This window comes from Helianthus annuus, chromosome 4, assembly GCF_002127325.2.
Source record: "Helianthus annuus cultivar XRQ/B chromosome 4, HanXRQr2.0-SUNRISE, whole genome shotgun sequence".
Taxonomy (NCBI): Eukaryota; Viridiplantae; Streptophyta; class Magnoliopsida; order Asterales; family Asteraceae; genus Helianthus; species Helianthus annuus.
The window spans coordinates 14,506,187-14,519,624 of record NC_035436.2 but is presented as its reverse complement, the minus strand read 5'-3'; the positions used below and the strand labels follow the sequence as shown (position 1 = coordinate 14,519,624).

Sequence of the window (13,438 nt, the reverse complement as noted above, 5' to 3'; positions counted from 1 at the left end):
TTTGAGTCCACATTTGAGCCAGGTTGGGCTTCACGTTGGGCTTAACAATTAGACTAGTTGCAGTCCACAATTGGCAGTTAACAAAACTTATAACTTTATAACATGCAAAACTTTAGAACATGCAAAACTTTATAACATCCAAAATATTTTTTATATAAATATTAAACATAAACATAAAAACACTAAACAAAACATACTAAAACATAAAAACACTAAAAAAAACATACTAAAAAAAAAACTAAAAATAAATCCTAATAGCCTCCCACTCCGAAACATGCTTGAATTCCTGTCCCTCGTCATGACGATAGTTGATCAGCGCCACCGCCTTCTGATCATCCTCTTCAAGGTCGGGCATCTCTCTCTCCACCCTCTGGAAATAGCGGTCAAACCTCTCGCATTCCAACCGGACCACACGAAACCTAGAAGATAAGGCGTCCACGCTTCGGTTATGGCCCGGACCACGAAGCTGTCCAAAAATTTGTTGAACACGGACCCAAAGGCCACCCTGTCCCCGTGGTGGAGGATTGGTCACTGCCTCCTCCCAGGCTTCGCACAAGGCGATGTCGTCAACTTCTGTCCACGAGTTTGCCATTTGAACGGATGAACGGAATGTGTTGTCGAAATATAAAGACTGTTAACGGGGACGGCGTGGAGAAATGAGAAGTTGGGGGGGTTTATATAGTGGGTAATAGGTGTGGAAGTGATAATGGTTAGCCGTTTACATGGGAAGATGGAAAGGCAACGGGTAAAAAGCCCGTTTAAAAAGCCCAAAACAGTTTATTTAAACGGCCCAAAACAGTTTATTTATTTTTTTTTTCTTTTAAATTGTTACTGTATAGCCCATATAAAAAGCCCAAAGCAGTTTCGTGAACTTGTTAGTGAATAGCCCGTATAAAAAGCCCAAAACAGTTTATTTATTTTTTTCTGTTAACTTTGTTAGTGAAAAGCCCAAATAAAAAGCCCAAAGCAGTTTCCTTAACTTGTTAGTGCACAGCCCGTATACATAGCCCAACACAGTTATGTATTTTTTTTTTTCGTTAACTTGTTTTGTGAACAACCCATATAAAAAGCCCAAATCATAAGTAAAAGTGAACGAAACACATAATTTTTATTACTAATTATTACAAATTACATAAAAGATAAAACATGAAAAAATTACAAACAAAATTTTTCATCGGAACCCTTTCTCATAACAGCAGAACCGGGTAGTAGAGAAAAAATCTCGGTCTCCAAGAAAGCAGTCTTCAGATAACTTGACCAAACCACTGCTTAGAACTTAGAACCTCCCCGAGAACAAATTGAAAGTTAGGAGTGAATCAAAACCCTTCTTCTGGAATTCCAGTCAAAACGCTTGTAGCAATGATAGAGATGCGTCTTTTGCTGGATAGTTCCATCCGCACTAACTGGGTAGGTAGATACGGAATTTCTGAAGAGTAAGACACTCCAATATGATAAGCAATATCAAAACCTAATTTGATAACTAAAGCCAAGGAACACGTCACTAGCAGATACGTGTGATTTCATAAATATTTCATGCATTTGATACACAAAAACATCTATGCTAATAACATAAAGAAACCAAGATAACATTTTATTTGAGATTTAAGTGTGTTAGATGGATTCGTTAAACAAGCACACCAAAAAACAAGTGGGTATATATATAGTGAGAACATAACCTCAAACGCCATGAAAAACACGTTGAACCCGGTAACGGCTTGAACAACACATTGACCCGGCATTTGACAGCTGTACCGGCTTCAATTCAGTTCAAACGGCTTGAGCCAGCTGAAACGGCTCGAACAATGTGTTGAAACGGCACGGACCTTTCTGTAACGGCTTGGCGCCAGCTAAAACGGCTTGGAGCCAGCTAAAACGGCACAACTAGTTCACGGAAACGGCTCGGATGTCAGCTGTAACGGCTTGGCCAGATCGTACGGAAACGGCTTGGCTATCTTGTAAGAACGTGGCTTGGCTCGTTGAAGGAACATGGCTAAGATCTTTCCACATGAGCCGGTTGTAACGGCTTGGCTAAGATCTTTCCACATTCACAGCCACGTGTCGTTCACAGCATCCTTCTCAAGCCGTTTCAGGGAATGTCGGACACGTGTCAAGCGGGGAGTGGACGGCCGTTAAAAAAAACTCATGTGCCGTTTCAGGATTTTGAACCGGCTCGTCAAGGGGTGTCCGGTGGCCATTTTCGCAAAGACGGCGTTGCAGTGGCCAATTTCGTGATTTTCCCTATTATATATTATATATTAGCAACTACTTTGGGCTTGGGTGGGTTGTACCCTTGGCTTTGGGTATTTAAAAAAAAGGTTGTGGCTTGTAACTTCTGCTTCTTTGATGTACAGGGACTTGAAGCTTGGGCGGTTGTTGGGGTTTACACATGTATCATTTGTTCTTCCCTCATAAACCATTGGTTCCTTTCTCTTTCTCTCATCACCTTCTCTGGTTTATGATTTATCTCACCTTGAAAGACGCGAATTAATCGTTCTCCGTGTGCGATTTGTTCTCCTATCGGCTTCGGTTGGATTCCGTTTTCAAAGGTTTGGTTTTTCTGATATAGAATCCCGAATCTGTGTTCGGCAGAGGTCTTTTGATGATGATGTCTGCTACAGTTTGATTCTCTTTTCTATTTGTTTGGGTTTCTGTTATAAAACCCTAGGTCGATTTTTGTTGTTTTCAATGCGTGGAGTTTCTATGGTTTTGATGTGCTTCCATTTTCGACAGTGTGATACAAAACCCCAAACCGGTCTGTTACTATTTGCTTCTCTTTTCGTTGTTGCGGTTTCTGATATGAAACCCCAAGGTAGCGTTCGTTTCATGAAATGGAATTAGGAAGTTTTTCTTTGTAAAATTGATCTTGGTTGGGGGAGGGAGGAATTTGAAATCCTATGAATTTCTTTAATCAATGAAATTTGTGACTATTTCAACATTCCATTCCATTCCCTCATTAGAGTGAAAGATTTCTAAGGAATGTTGAAATAGTCATAAATTTCATTGATTAAAGAAATTCATGGGATTTCAAATTCCTCCCTCCCCCAACCAAGATCAATTTTACAAAGAAAAACTTCCTAATTCCATTCCATTCCATGAAACGAACGCTACCTAAGTCGTTGGTTTGTTGACGACTTCTGATGATGAAATCATCTACGTTTGAGGCTGTGATGAATGTGTAAGTGTGATATTCAGACTCTATGATGCGTTATAACTCATTGCAAACTGATATATAACACATTTTAACCTAAAGAGAAAAAGAAAGACATTTGATTTGGACCATCATTATTACTTCTCATCTTTAGTTCTAGGCCACTGGGTACAAAAGATGACGAGAATGTCTTGCAACCTTTCATTTTCTAATAATCAACTTAGTTATAGATAAGTTCATTAAGGATCAGGGGAGCTCAGATGAGCAAAATTAGTAGGTTGTAGGGAAAGAAGGATAGTTAACTTGTCGTGTCAGCAAAACATGAACAGTTTTGAGTTCCATACAAAAATCTGGATTTAGTTAAACAAGACTCATGGGACGAGAAAGAGTTAAAGACAATTTTTTATTGCTTCTGAGTATCCATGGGAGGCATCAATTAGGTATCAACTACATCGAATGTCATACACATGAGAAAACATGTTTCCGGTTTCAGTCTTGGATTCATAGGTTATAATTTGAGAACAGTTTGTTGTTTCCGAAGGCTATTATGGCTGTGATAAAGGGTGTTGCTTGGCGTGTCATAAACGAGGACGGCAAGTACGATGTTTTTCACTTGTAACCCGTGTTGCAGCCAAAACGGTCCAATAGCCAAATCTGAGCGGAATCGTTTTCCCTTTAAGGGCTTTTTGGATAGGAAGCGGAAGGCAGTAGTACTTGTTCATCATGTTTGGCAGTCGTCTGCGTTGATGCGGCACAACATAGATAGTGTACCACCCGTGCAGCCTGATGTCAATGGACCAGTTTTCGCCTAATGTGAAGTTCATCCTTGTAGGGACACTCGACCTGGTGAGCGACTTATTATTCATTTCTTTATGCAATCAACTTATCAAAGTTTTTGAATTTCCATATCTTGTAATTATACCATCAGTTTATATTATGTGAGCTTTCTACCTCTAATCTCTTATTACCTTCTACATTTTACGTGAATTTGTTAGTGATGTCTTGTAGTTATCTCATTTATTATAGATATTGGTATTAATATGTTGATGATTGCATAATTATTTTGTTTTAGTGATGACAGTTGCATATACTTGATGTTTGTAGGTTGGGAGCAACATCAAACAGAAGCAAAGATAGTAGGAAGAGTGGCCTTATAACACTATAAAAATTAACACTAATGAAAAAGGAAATGACGAAGGAGATGCTGCTTTGGTTTATGTGGAAGTTCAAATGGATAAGAAAAGTAGGAAAACCTAAGTTTCGCTTCAAAGCATGTGAGGGGTACTCACTGGGGGTTGGTTAACTTTTTACATTGGATATATATTTCGGTTATCTAATGAATTGTACAATAATAGACTTATTAGATGGACACATATATATTTTGGTTATATATGAATTGTAAAATAATAGACTTATGAAGTTCTAGTTGTTCAGATTATATGATTTACATAAATAGTGATCAACGGCGAGGGCCAAAAAAATTACACACCACGAAGTTAAGTTCTCTTGATGTCATACGCTATCCCCCTATTTTTATGTTTCGACCTTCGTTGCCCGCGCCGCAACGCGCGCGGGTTGAATTTCTAGTTAGATATTAATTCAAGAGATATCAAATAATAAATATTACTAATAACTTGGAGTAAATGTCATGTGACATCTTTTACTATGAATAGATTATATAAGATGTAAACAATTTACTATATGTATGCTTTGGATAAACATATAAGTAGTGATTTAATCGCTCGAATAATCTGTGTTAGTTAACAAGTAAATATGCTTTTCTTTACAGAATATCTGGAATATAACTGAAAACCTTTATAAAGGAGATCAATTCTAATCACAACTCCAACTGTACCATCTCAGCAGGAGAAAGGGTGTTTCAGATACAACATTTTACCAGTGTTGTGCATTCTACACCTTCTCGAGTCTTCGCCTATACATCTACATCAAATTTAGTTAGCCTATAAAACCACTGGTTGTCTTGCCCATGAGTCTATACTAACTTACGATTCCAAGATGTTATCATTTATATTATTTTCAACAAGATTAAGTACTCTCACACATCTTTCCGCCTTTTCAAACCGTTCTTGCGCGGCCATGAGCTCCACGCAACTCTCTCTCAGATCCATTAAGGCTGCTCTTTTAACTAAACTCGTGTTTGCTTTCGTTTCCATAAGCAAACTGCACTTCCTGTGGGCGCGGATGGTGTCCAAGTGAACTCGAAGCCATGAAACGTTAATGTTGGCTGCTTCTGCAACTACCACTTGCTGTTCTATTTCTTCAATATCATCATTGGTTTGAATTCGACTGACTGCTTCACAAACGATCTCAAGGAAAGATGATCTCATAGAAGCTGGTTTGAATAGGCAATCTGCTGCAATGTCACCGTGTTTCTTAAAAATGGATTCGAGAATCGGTGCGACACTTTGCTTTACGTTGTAGCCTTGGACACAAATTATGTCAGACTCAGATGAAACCTTTCCCACCTGTACAATATAAGAATTAGATGTCGTAAAATGATCACTTGAAGCATTAAAAAGATTTCGATAATTTACCACAACACGATCCTCTACGTGGTCAAAAGGACCAAACAAGTCTGAAGTCGTCGGTATCTCCGTCTTTAGACAAAGTGGCCGCTTAGCCTTCAATAGCTCCTGCGTACGAAATAAATTTCATAAGATTTTCAAGTGATGAAAAACAAGAGTTGAGTATATTTACATCAACGCGCTCCTCTAAACTCGTGCGATGTGTCAAAACCAACGGCTTATGTAACTTATCCGTTGTTTTCTCCATATTTGTCCTCGACCCCGTACTTTGGTGACCAGTGGTGTTGTCTGAGCTCCCCATGTCGGTGGGGTCAGCAATGTCCTCTGCCAGCTGGTCAGGGACCCTAACCGACGGCTGAGGTGGCGGAGATAAGCGTGCCTTCTTCAACAGCGGTGAAGAATCATTAGCATAGCTGTCAAAAAACTGACAGCTGGCGCGCCACCAATCAGTGGCGCACTCTTCGGGAGTTGGTGTCAACACTGGTAGTGGCTCAAATCCAGGCTGAAAGTTAATAGCACACTAAATTAACGAATACTGATACAATAATTGAAAAGACAAGAAAACTAATGCCAGATACTATACACTACACACCACTGTGGCATCCGTGACAAATGGCAATGCAAGCTTCCACGTTATACACTTGTTCGTGCCCCAGCTAATGGCCCTCGGAATCCCACCATTCTTGATAGCAAACCTCTTAGCGTATGGGAAAACCTCGAAGATCCATATCTAGAAAATCATAATAAAATGATTTTCAGAAAGAATAAAATGCCATTTTGTCCCTCTGAGGTTTGGCCAGTTTTGCAACTTTCATCCAAAAGTTTGTTTTTCCGCAACTTGATCCAAAAGGTTTCCAATTTGTCATTTTCATCCGGCTCGTTAACTTCATCCATTTTACTCTGTTAAGTCAAGGGTATTTTTGTCTTTTTTGTTAACTTAAAGAGCAATTCGGTCTTTTGTACAAGTATTTAAAATACCAAATTGCCCTTTAAGTTGACAAAAAAGGCGAAAATACCCATGACTTTATGAAAAAAAAATGGATGGAGTTAACGAACCCGATGAAAATGGCAAGATTTCAAACCTTTTAGATCCAGATGCGAAAAAACAAACCTTTGGACGAAAGTCGCAAAACTGGTCAAACCTCAAAGACAAAATGGCATTTTACTCTTTCAGAAAAGTAAACTATAATTATAAAAAAAAAAGTTGAAGAAAACAGCATAACCTTAAAGGCCCAAATTAATCCACTGAGCGAATAACCAAGTGTATAATGGCGTCGAGCAGAACGCTTTGCGGGCGTATTGTGTAGCTGCTTGTACAGAGACTTCCAGACGTATGAACCCCATGGAAATGTGTTCCACGAGACCAAATCCTCCACTAGTTCTAGAAGATTCAAGTGAACCAATGCACGGGGATCGCAGGGCATGAATCCGAACTCAACCAACAGCAGCAGACAAATCCGTACCGCATCAAGGTCCGATAACCGATCAAGAGAGCGATTAAAGACGTTTATGAGATCCGAAACCTTTGGTCTAGCTTCTACATGACCAAATACCCTCTCCCTAAATGTCATATCTGTACTTCTGTATATCCAATTTTGAGGACCAAATCGCAGTCCGGTAATGATGCAAAACTCTTGAGGTCCAAACCGCAAATCCTGACCTCTAACACGGAAAAATAACGCGTCTTGATGCACGACCGGGGTCGGGGTATATTCAGTCTGTAGTATCAGATGGACTAAAGGCGAGTCAATAGATAGAGATTGTATATCTAGCCATGGTCCGAAACACGTGCTCCGAAATAACTCCGACCTGGCAGAGCCTGGTCCCAACCTATCTCGGATTTCTGTCGCTACTGCTATGTGGCATCTAATCTTCACCTTAGCCGAATATAACTCCTGAAGAGACAACATTATACACTATTTAAATATATATCGTCAAAAAAGAGATTAAAAGAAAGAGTTTAGGATGCTTACATCAACATGTGTGTCTAGACTAGTGAGACGTTTTATAACCAACGGCTTTTGTAACTTATTCTCTAGCATTGTTTTCTCCATATTTTCCCTCGACCCTGTACTTTGTTGACTAGTGATGTCAGCTTTGTCCTCTACAGGCATGGTGGTGGGGTCAGCAATGTCCTCTGCCAGCTGGTCGCGGATCATAACCGACGGCTGAGGTGGCGATGATAAGCGTGCCTCCTTCAACAACGGTGATGAATCATTAGCATAGCCGTCAAAAAACTGACAGCTAGCCCGCCACCAGTCAGTGGCGCACTCTTCAGGAGTAGGTGTCAACCCTGGTAGTGGCTCAAATCCAAGCTGAAATTTATTATCACACTTATTTAAGTAATACTAATAAGAGTAAAGTACACGGAATGTCCCTGTGGTTTACCAAAATTTTGGATTTGTTCCCTAGCTTTCCAAAAGTACACAAATGGTCCCTAGGCTTTGCACTTTGTAACGCATTTAGTCCCAAGCTTTATCCAAAAGTACATGGATGGTCCCTGTGGTTTGCACTTTGTAACGCATTTAGTCCCTAACTTGAACATGCTAAAACCTTTAGATTTGTTGGTTGGGGACTAAATGTGTTACAAAATGCAAACCCACAGACCATCCGTGTACTTTTGGAAAGCTAGGGACCAAATCCTAAATTTTGGTAAACGACAGGGACCATACGTGTACTTTAACTCTACTAACTTACATACTACATAAAGCATACCGTTGTGGCATCCACAACAAATGGTAGTGCATGCTTCCATGTTATGCATTTATTCTTGCCCCAGCCAATGGCCCTCGGAATCCCACCATGCTTGATAGCAAACGTCTTAGCGTACGGTAAAACCTCGAAGATCCATATCTAGAAAATCACAATATAAAAAAATTCAGAAAAGCAAATTACAATCATAAATTTGTCTTAAACAAAATAGCATAACCTTAAAGGCCCAAATAAATCCCTCTAGGGAATACTTAAGTGGCGAAAAAGCGCGTCGTGCAGAACGTTTTTGCAGCGCGTTATGTAGCTGCATGTACACAACCTTCCAGACATATGAACCCCATGGAAATGTGTTCCATGAGTCCAAATCCTCCACTAGTTCGAGAAGACCAGAGTCAACCACTTGACTGGACTGGCAGCCCATGAATCCGACCTCAAGCAACATCAGCAGACAAAGCCGTACTGCATCAAGGTCCGATAACTGATCAAGAGAGCTATCAAAAACGTTTTTGAGATCCGAAACCTTTAATCTAGCTTGTACATGACCAAATACCCTCCTCCTAAATGTCGTATCCGGCCCCACTTGCATCCAATGTTGTCTCAAAAGTTGATGAGGACCGAATCGCATTCCTGTAATGAGGCAAAACTCTTGAGGTCCAAACCGCAACTCCTGACCTCCAACATGAAAAAATAATGCATCTTGATGCACGACCGGGGTCGGGGTATATTCAGTCTGTAGTATCAGATGGAGTAAACTCGAGTCGATAGATGTAGATTGTACATCTAGCCATGGTCCAAAACACGTTCCCCGAAATAACTCCGACCTAGCAGAGTCTGGTCTCAACCTATCCCGGATTTCTGTCGCTACTTCTATGCGGCATCTAATCTTCACTTTAGCCGGAAAATACAACTCCTGAAGCAATGACACTATACAATGTATATCATCATACAAATTAAAAGGGACTATAATAATCTTTTTACTTTGTAATTCATATATCAAAAAACTGTCAATCATGTATTTGAACGTAACTAGGCATGGCATAAATGCGTAAAAATCATAAAAAGACGACTTAAACACAAAAAGGACATCGTCATACACACGCATTTAACAAAATGCCCAAAATCTTGTGTTTTTTTTAACATGATGACATAGATCTAGCAAGAGTCGTAACTTCGTAAGGATGCATTTATACACAGCTTGACCTAAAACAATCAGAAAGTGAGCTTATATTTCTTATGTTAGTCCTATTCCTGTATACCACTTGTATAAAACCATATAAAAGTGTTATACGCGGCCCGTATTCATTTTGTATACATAGGGGGTACAACAAGCACATAAAGGTACATTTTTCCAAAGCCATTAAGAAATTATGTGGAAAGTTGTCTCCACAAACCTTCACAGTTGGTGTATCTGTGGCATCTTCCTCTGTCTTGACCATCTTTTAACCAATCTGCAATCAAACAAAACAACAATTACTAGCAAAAATATAAACGCATGGACCCATACTTAACTTGTAGACTTAAACACTAAAGCATAGAAATCAATAAGTCATGAAATACACTAAAAAGAAGTGTAGATGTGCTTGAAGGTGAACACCATACCTAACTAAAAGTACGTTATTGTGATTGCATGATCAGATCACAAATAAAAAACAGCATACTCAAGGTTAATACCCGCCCTTAAGATGTGTTGAGTGAGTGTTTAAGAATGAAATTTCAAATAAGTAAAGATGAAACCATAGTTGTTAATGGCGAATAGCAACAAATAGTGATAAGGTACCTATATGCTACATGGCAAATAGCGATAAATAACAGGCGCCATTTTATAAATAGCGATACACTAGAAAAAAAAGCATGTGTATATCATATCAAAATACCCTGGTATATACGCTATTTTACATGTATATTTAACAAAAACCTAAAATCCAGTTATTTTATAGCTATATTTAATCGCTATTTATAAAAAATCTGAGATCTCGCTATTTATGGCTACATACCTTGTAGCGACCTTCGACCTATACGCTACGCTATTCGCTATAGCGACCACTATTGACAACTATGGATGAAACTAACAACACAGCTGATGAAAGATATGGCTACATTGGGAACAAAGTTGTTGATGCGCACCAGTTCCAGTTGTGATTGCGTATGGCGGCTCAATATTTTTGGAGTCCTACAGCAAAATAAAAATTAGTGGCCCTTTCAACCCTTTATTGTTGTAGGGAAGGGTTCATGAGAAAACTCCTTTTAATGAAAAAACTTTGTGAAACCATTACTAAACCCTAAGAACTAAGCCCTAAACCCCATAAAGCTGAACCCTGAAGGCTAAACCTTAAAGCTAAAAACTAAATGCTAAAGCTAACCGCTAAAATTAAACCCTAACCCCTAAAATCTAAAAATTAAACGCTAAACCCTAAACCCTAAAAACTTAACCTCAGAAAAATAAAAAACAACACAAATATCAATCGTTAGATAGAGTTCTCGCGAGTTTTCTCAATAAGGAAGAGTTTTCTCATGATCCGTTCCATACTCTTATAAACCTCTTCATTTTGTTCATTATCTCTTGCAAGGGTTATGAATTTTAGTAATGACCTTTTATTATTCAATCAAAGCTTTCTAGTCTCATTTCCTTTAATCTTTTTGACCTAACCAGAACCAGACTCATATTAATATTAGAACAACAAACAGTGAATGAATGATTATATCAACTAGAATGTTTAACTAACACAATTAAGAGAATGTTTATACCAGTCAACTTGAATGATTAGCATATATCAATTAGTAAAACGGAATGATTAACAACCAAAATGTAACCTGATTAGCAAAGTTCCATTAACAGGCATCGATTCATCTGCCGGAGCTTTCATCGGTATCTGCGCTCCGGCTACGTTCAGCCGTCCAGAGTTGGTAACTTACCCGTACATACACACATTAGGCCAAACTGATTGCTATTCGGATCGGGTTATCTTGATTATACTGAACTGAATTAACCAAGGATCGGTTATTGTTATTTTTTGTAACCTAGGTTAACTGAAGCAGATATCTAGCTTTTTTTGTTTTTTTTTTTTTTGAGTTAACTGTGATTTTCGTCCCTGTGGTTTGGTCACTTTGGTCATTTCAGTCCATTTTTCAAAAATACGCCATTTTCGTCCCCCACGTTCTAGAAAGGTGCCATTTCAGTCCAAAAATCATAACACAGTTAAGTCAGTTAGTAAATAAGGACTGATTGTGTAAATTTGTAACATAAAGGACCATTTAAGTAAATATTAAACACCACCACCACTAGCCCTGCCACCACCACCACTCCGCTGCCACCACCACCACCGCCACCACAGCCCTGCCACCACCACCACTCCGCTGCCACCACCACCGCCACCGCCACCACAGCCCTGCCACCACCGCCACCGCCACCACAGCCGGAGACTGTCGCCACGCCGTTGCACGCGATACCGGATCGGTTTTAATCACCCAATCGGTATGTTTATACTTGTACAATGTTTCTGCAAGTTTAATTTGAATATTATCCGGTATTGATCGAGAATTAGGCCGTTTGACTTCTGTTGACCGTTTTGGGGAAGACGATGAACAGTAGCATGGTCACCACCGTCGCCGCCGGAACCACCACCATCAACGTCATTATCGTCATCATCTGGGGAAGGCAGCCCCACCGTCGTCGGTTCTCTCTCCCGCCTCGTTATCTCTCTCTCTCTCTCTCTCTCCGACTTTCTCCCTCTCTCGTCTGATATGATGATGAACCGGCTGTGGTGGCGGTGGTGGCAGGGCTGTGGTGGTGGTGGCAGGGCTGTGGTGGTAGGGCTGTGGTGGTGGCAGGGCTGTGGTGGCGGTGGCGGTGGTGGTGGTGGTGGCAGCGGAGTGGTGGTGGCGGCAGGGCTGTGGTGGCGGTGGTGGCGGTGGTGGTGGTGGTGGCAGCGGAGTGGTGGTGGTGGCAGGTGTAACAACTCTCATTAAAATTAATAATTAGAATGATAATTAGTCAATAAGGAAACCCTAATTGAGACACCCAAGTGATTTGGCACTAACCCTGAAATTTCCGGAAAAAATCGGAATCAGGATCAGGGCCCCTAAAACTCAGGGGGGCTAAACCCTACTTAATATTTATCTTCAAACTTCGTTGTTGTAACGCCCTGCGGTTTCATAATTTCCCTATTTAGAAACCACTGCTTGAAATTCTATTTTTGGAAACTTTGTGTTCTTGTAATCGTTCCTTTCTTTGTAATCATTGTCAAAACGAGACTTGGATCATTAATATTACGCATTCTATGTATGCTCGTATGTTCGATTTGGTGAATCAATCGATGTTTAATCGTTATTCTTGGAAACTATGTGCGAAACTTGTAATTAATCTAAACTTATGCATTGAACGTGTTTTGAACGAGAACGATACTTGGTTATGACATTTATACGCTTAAACATACTTTGGTTATGATCATCATGCTTAACTACACCTTATACTATGCTTTTATATCAAAACAAGTCCCTAAACTATCAAAAATGCATCTAAAAGAATCAAACATAAACTTCAGGGGCCAACTAGGGCGCCGCGTGACGCCTAGCCCCCCTCGTGTCACGCTACGCCCCTGTTTCGGCAGAATGTGTGTTTCTTGAGCTGGTTGCACGAAATCCAATTCTCCAAACTCACCCAATCACCTTTAATCCACCTCTAATCACCTCCAATCACCTTCTAACTCTTCCATTATAAATACTCACCTTCTCCAACCCTTTTTACACTTTCACAACTCCCTAATCTTCACAAAATCACTCTCAATCTGCAGTAAATCTGAGTTTTGGACAGATTATTGTATCTTTACTAAAGTGAGTGTAACTTGCTCATTTCTCAACCAAATCACTTGGTTCTTCTTCCTAATGCTTTGTTATGTCCTTGGGTTTGAATCCTTGGTTTTTCCTTGGAAGAATCATGCTTGGGTTTGCCCTAAAATGGACTAAAACTTTCTGTTTTGTTTTATATTATTCAAAGACTTGTCATTTCTTATCAAACTTGAGTTTACTCATCTCA

At 39.8% G+C, this 13,438-nt stretch overlaps 1 protein-coding gene across 2 annotated transcripts; it reads right to left on the bottom strand.

Annotated features, from left to right (window-relative positions):
- Window positions 1-4,919: 4,919 nt before the first annotated feature.
- Window positions 4,920-11,421, bottom strand: LOC110935831. Of its 2 annotated transcripts, XM_035989754.1 has the most exons (11): window positions 11,218-11,421; window positions 10,401-10,576; window positions 9,798-9,854; window positions 8,624-9,316; window positions 8,410-8,547; window positions 7,668-8,009; window positions 6,918-7,589; window positions 6,287-6,424; window positions 5,867-6,196; window positions 5,704-5,802; window positions 4,920-5,634 (listed from the first exon to the last, which is right to left on the bottom strand). In XM_035989754.1, the coding sequence occupies exons 3-11, from the start codon at window positions 9,840-9,842 to the stop codon at window positions 5,152-5,154; spliced, it is 2,940 nt and encodes a 979-aa protein (XP_035845647.1). In that variant the 5' UTR covers window positions 9,843-9,854; window positions 10,401-10,576; window positions 11,218-11,421; the 3' UTR covers window positions 4,920-5,151. The 2 variants fall into 2 exon arrangements, with proteins under 2 accessions (XP_035845647.1, XP_022033876.1); XM_022178184.2 differs by lacking the exon at window positions 10,401-10,576.
- Window positions 11,422-13,438: the final 2,017 nt, after the last annotated feature.

What these genes read in the sequence shown, in the direction of transcription:
- LOC110935831 (XM_035989754.1), bottom strand. Translation starts at nt 9,842, where the DNA reads ATGGTCAAGACAGAGGAAGATGCCACAGATACACCAACTGTGAAG. An exon ending in GTCTAGACACACATGTTGAT is followed by an intron (nt 7,590 to 7,667) that starts GTAAGCATCCTA and finishes TTGTCTCTTCAG; the next exon opens with GAGTTATATTCGGCTAAGGT. An exon ending in ACGTAGAGGATCGTGTTGTG is followed by an intron (nt 5,635 to 5,703) that starts GTAAATTATCGA and finishes TATATTGTACAG; the next exon opens with GTGGGAAAGGTTTCATCTGA.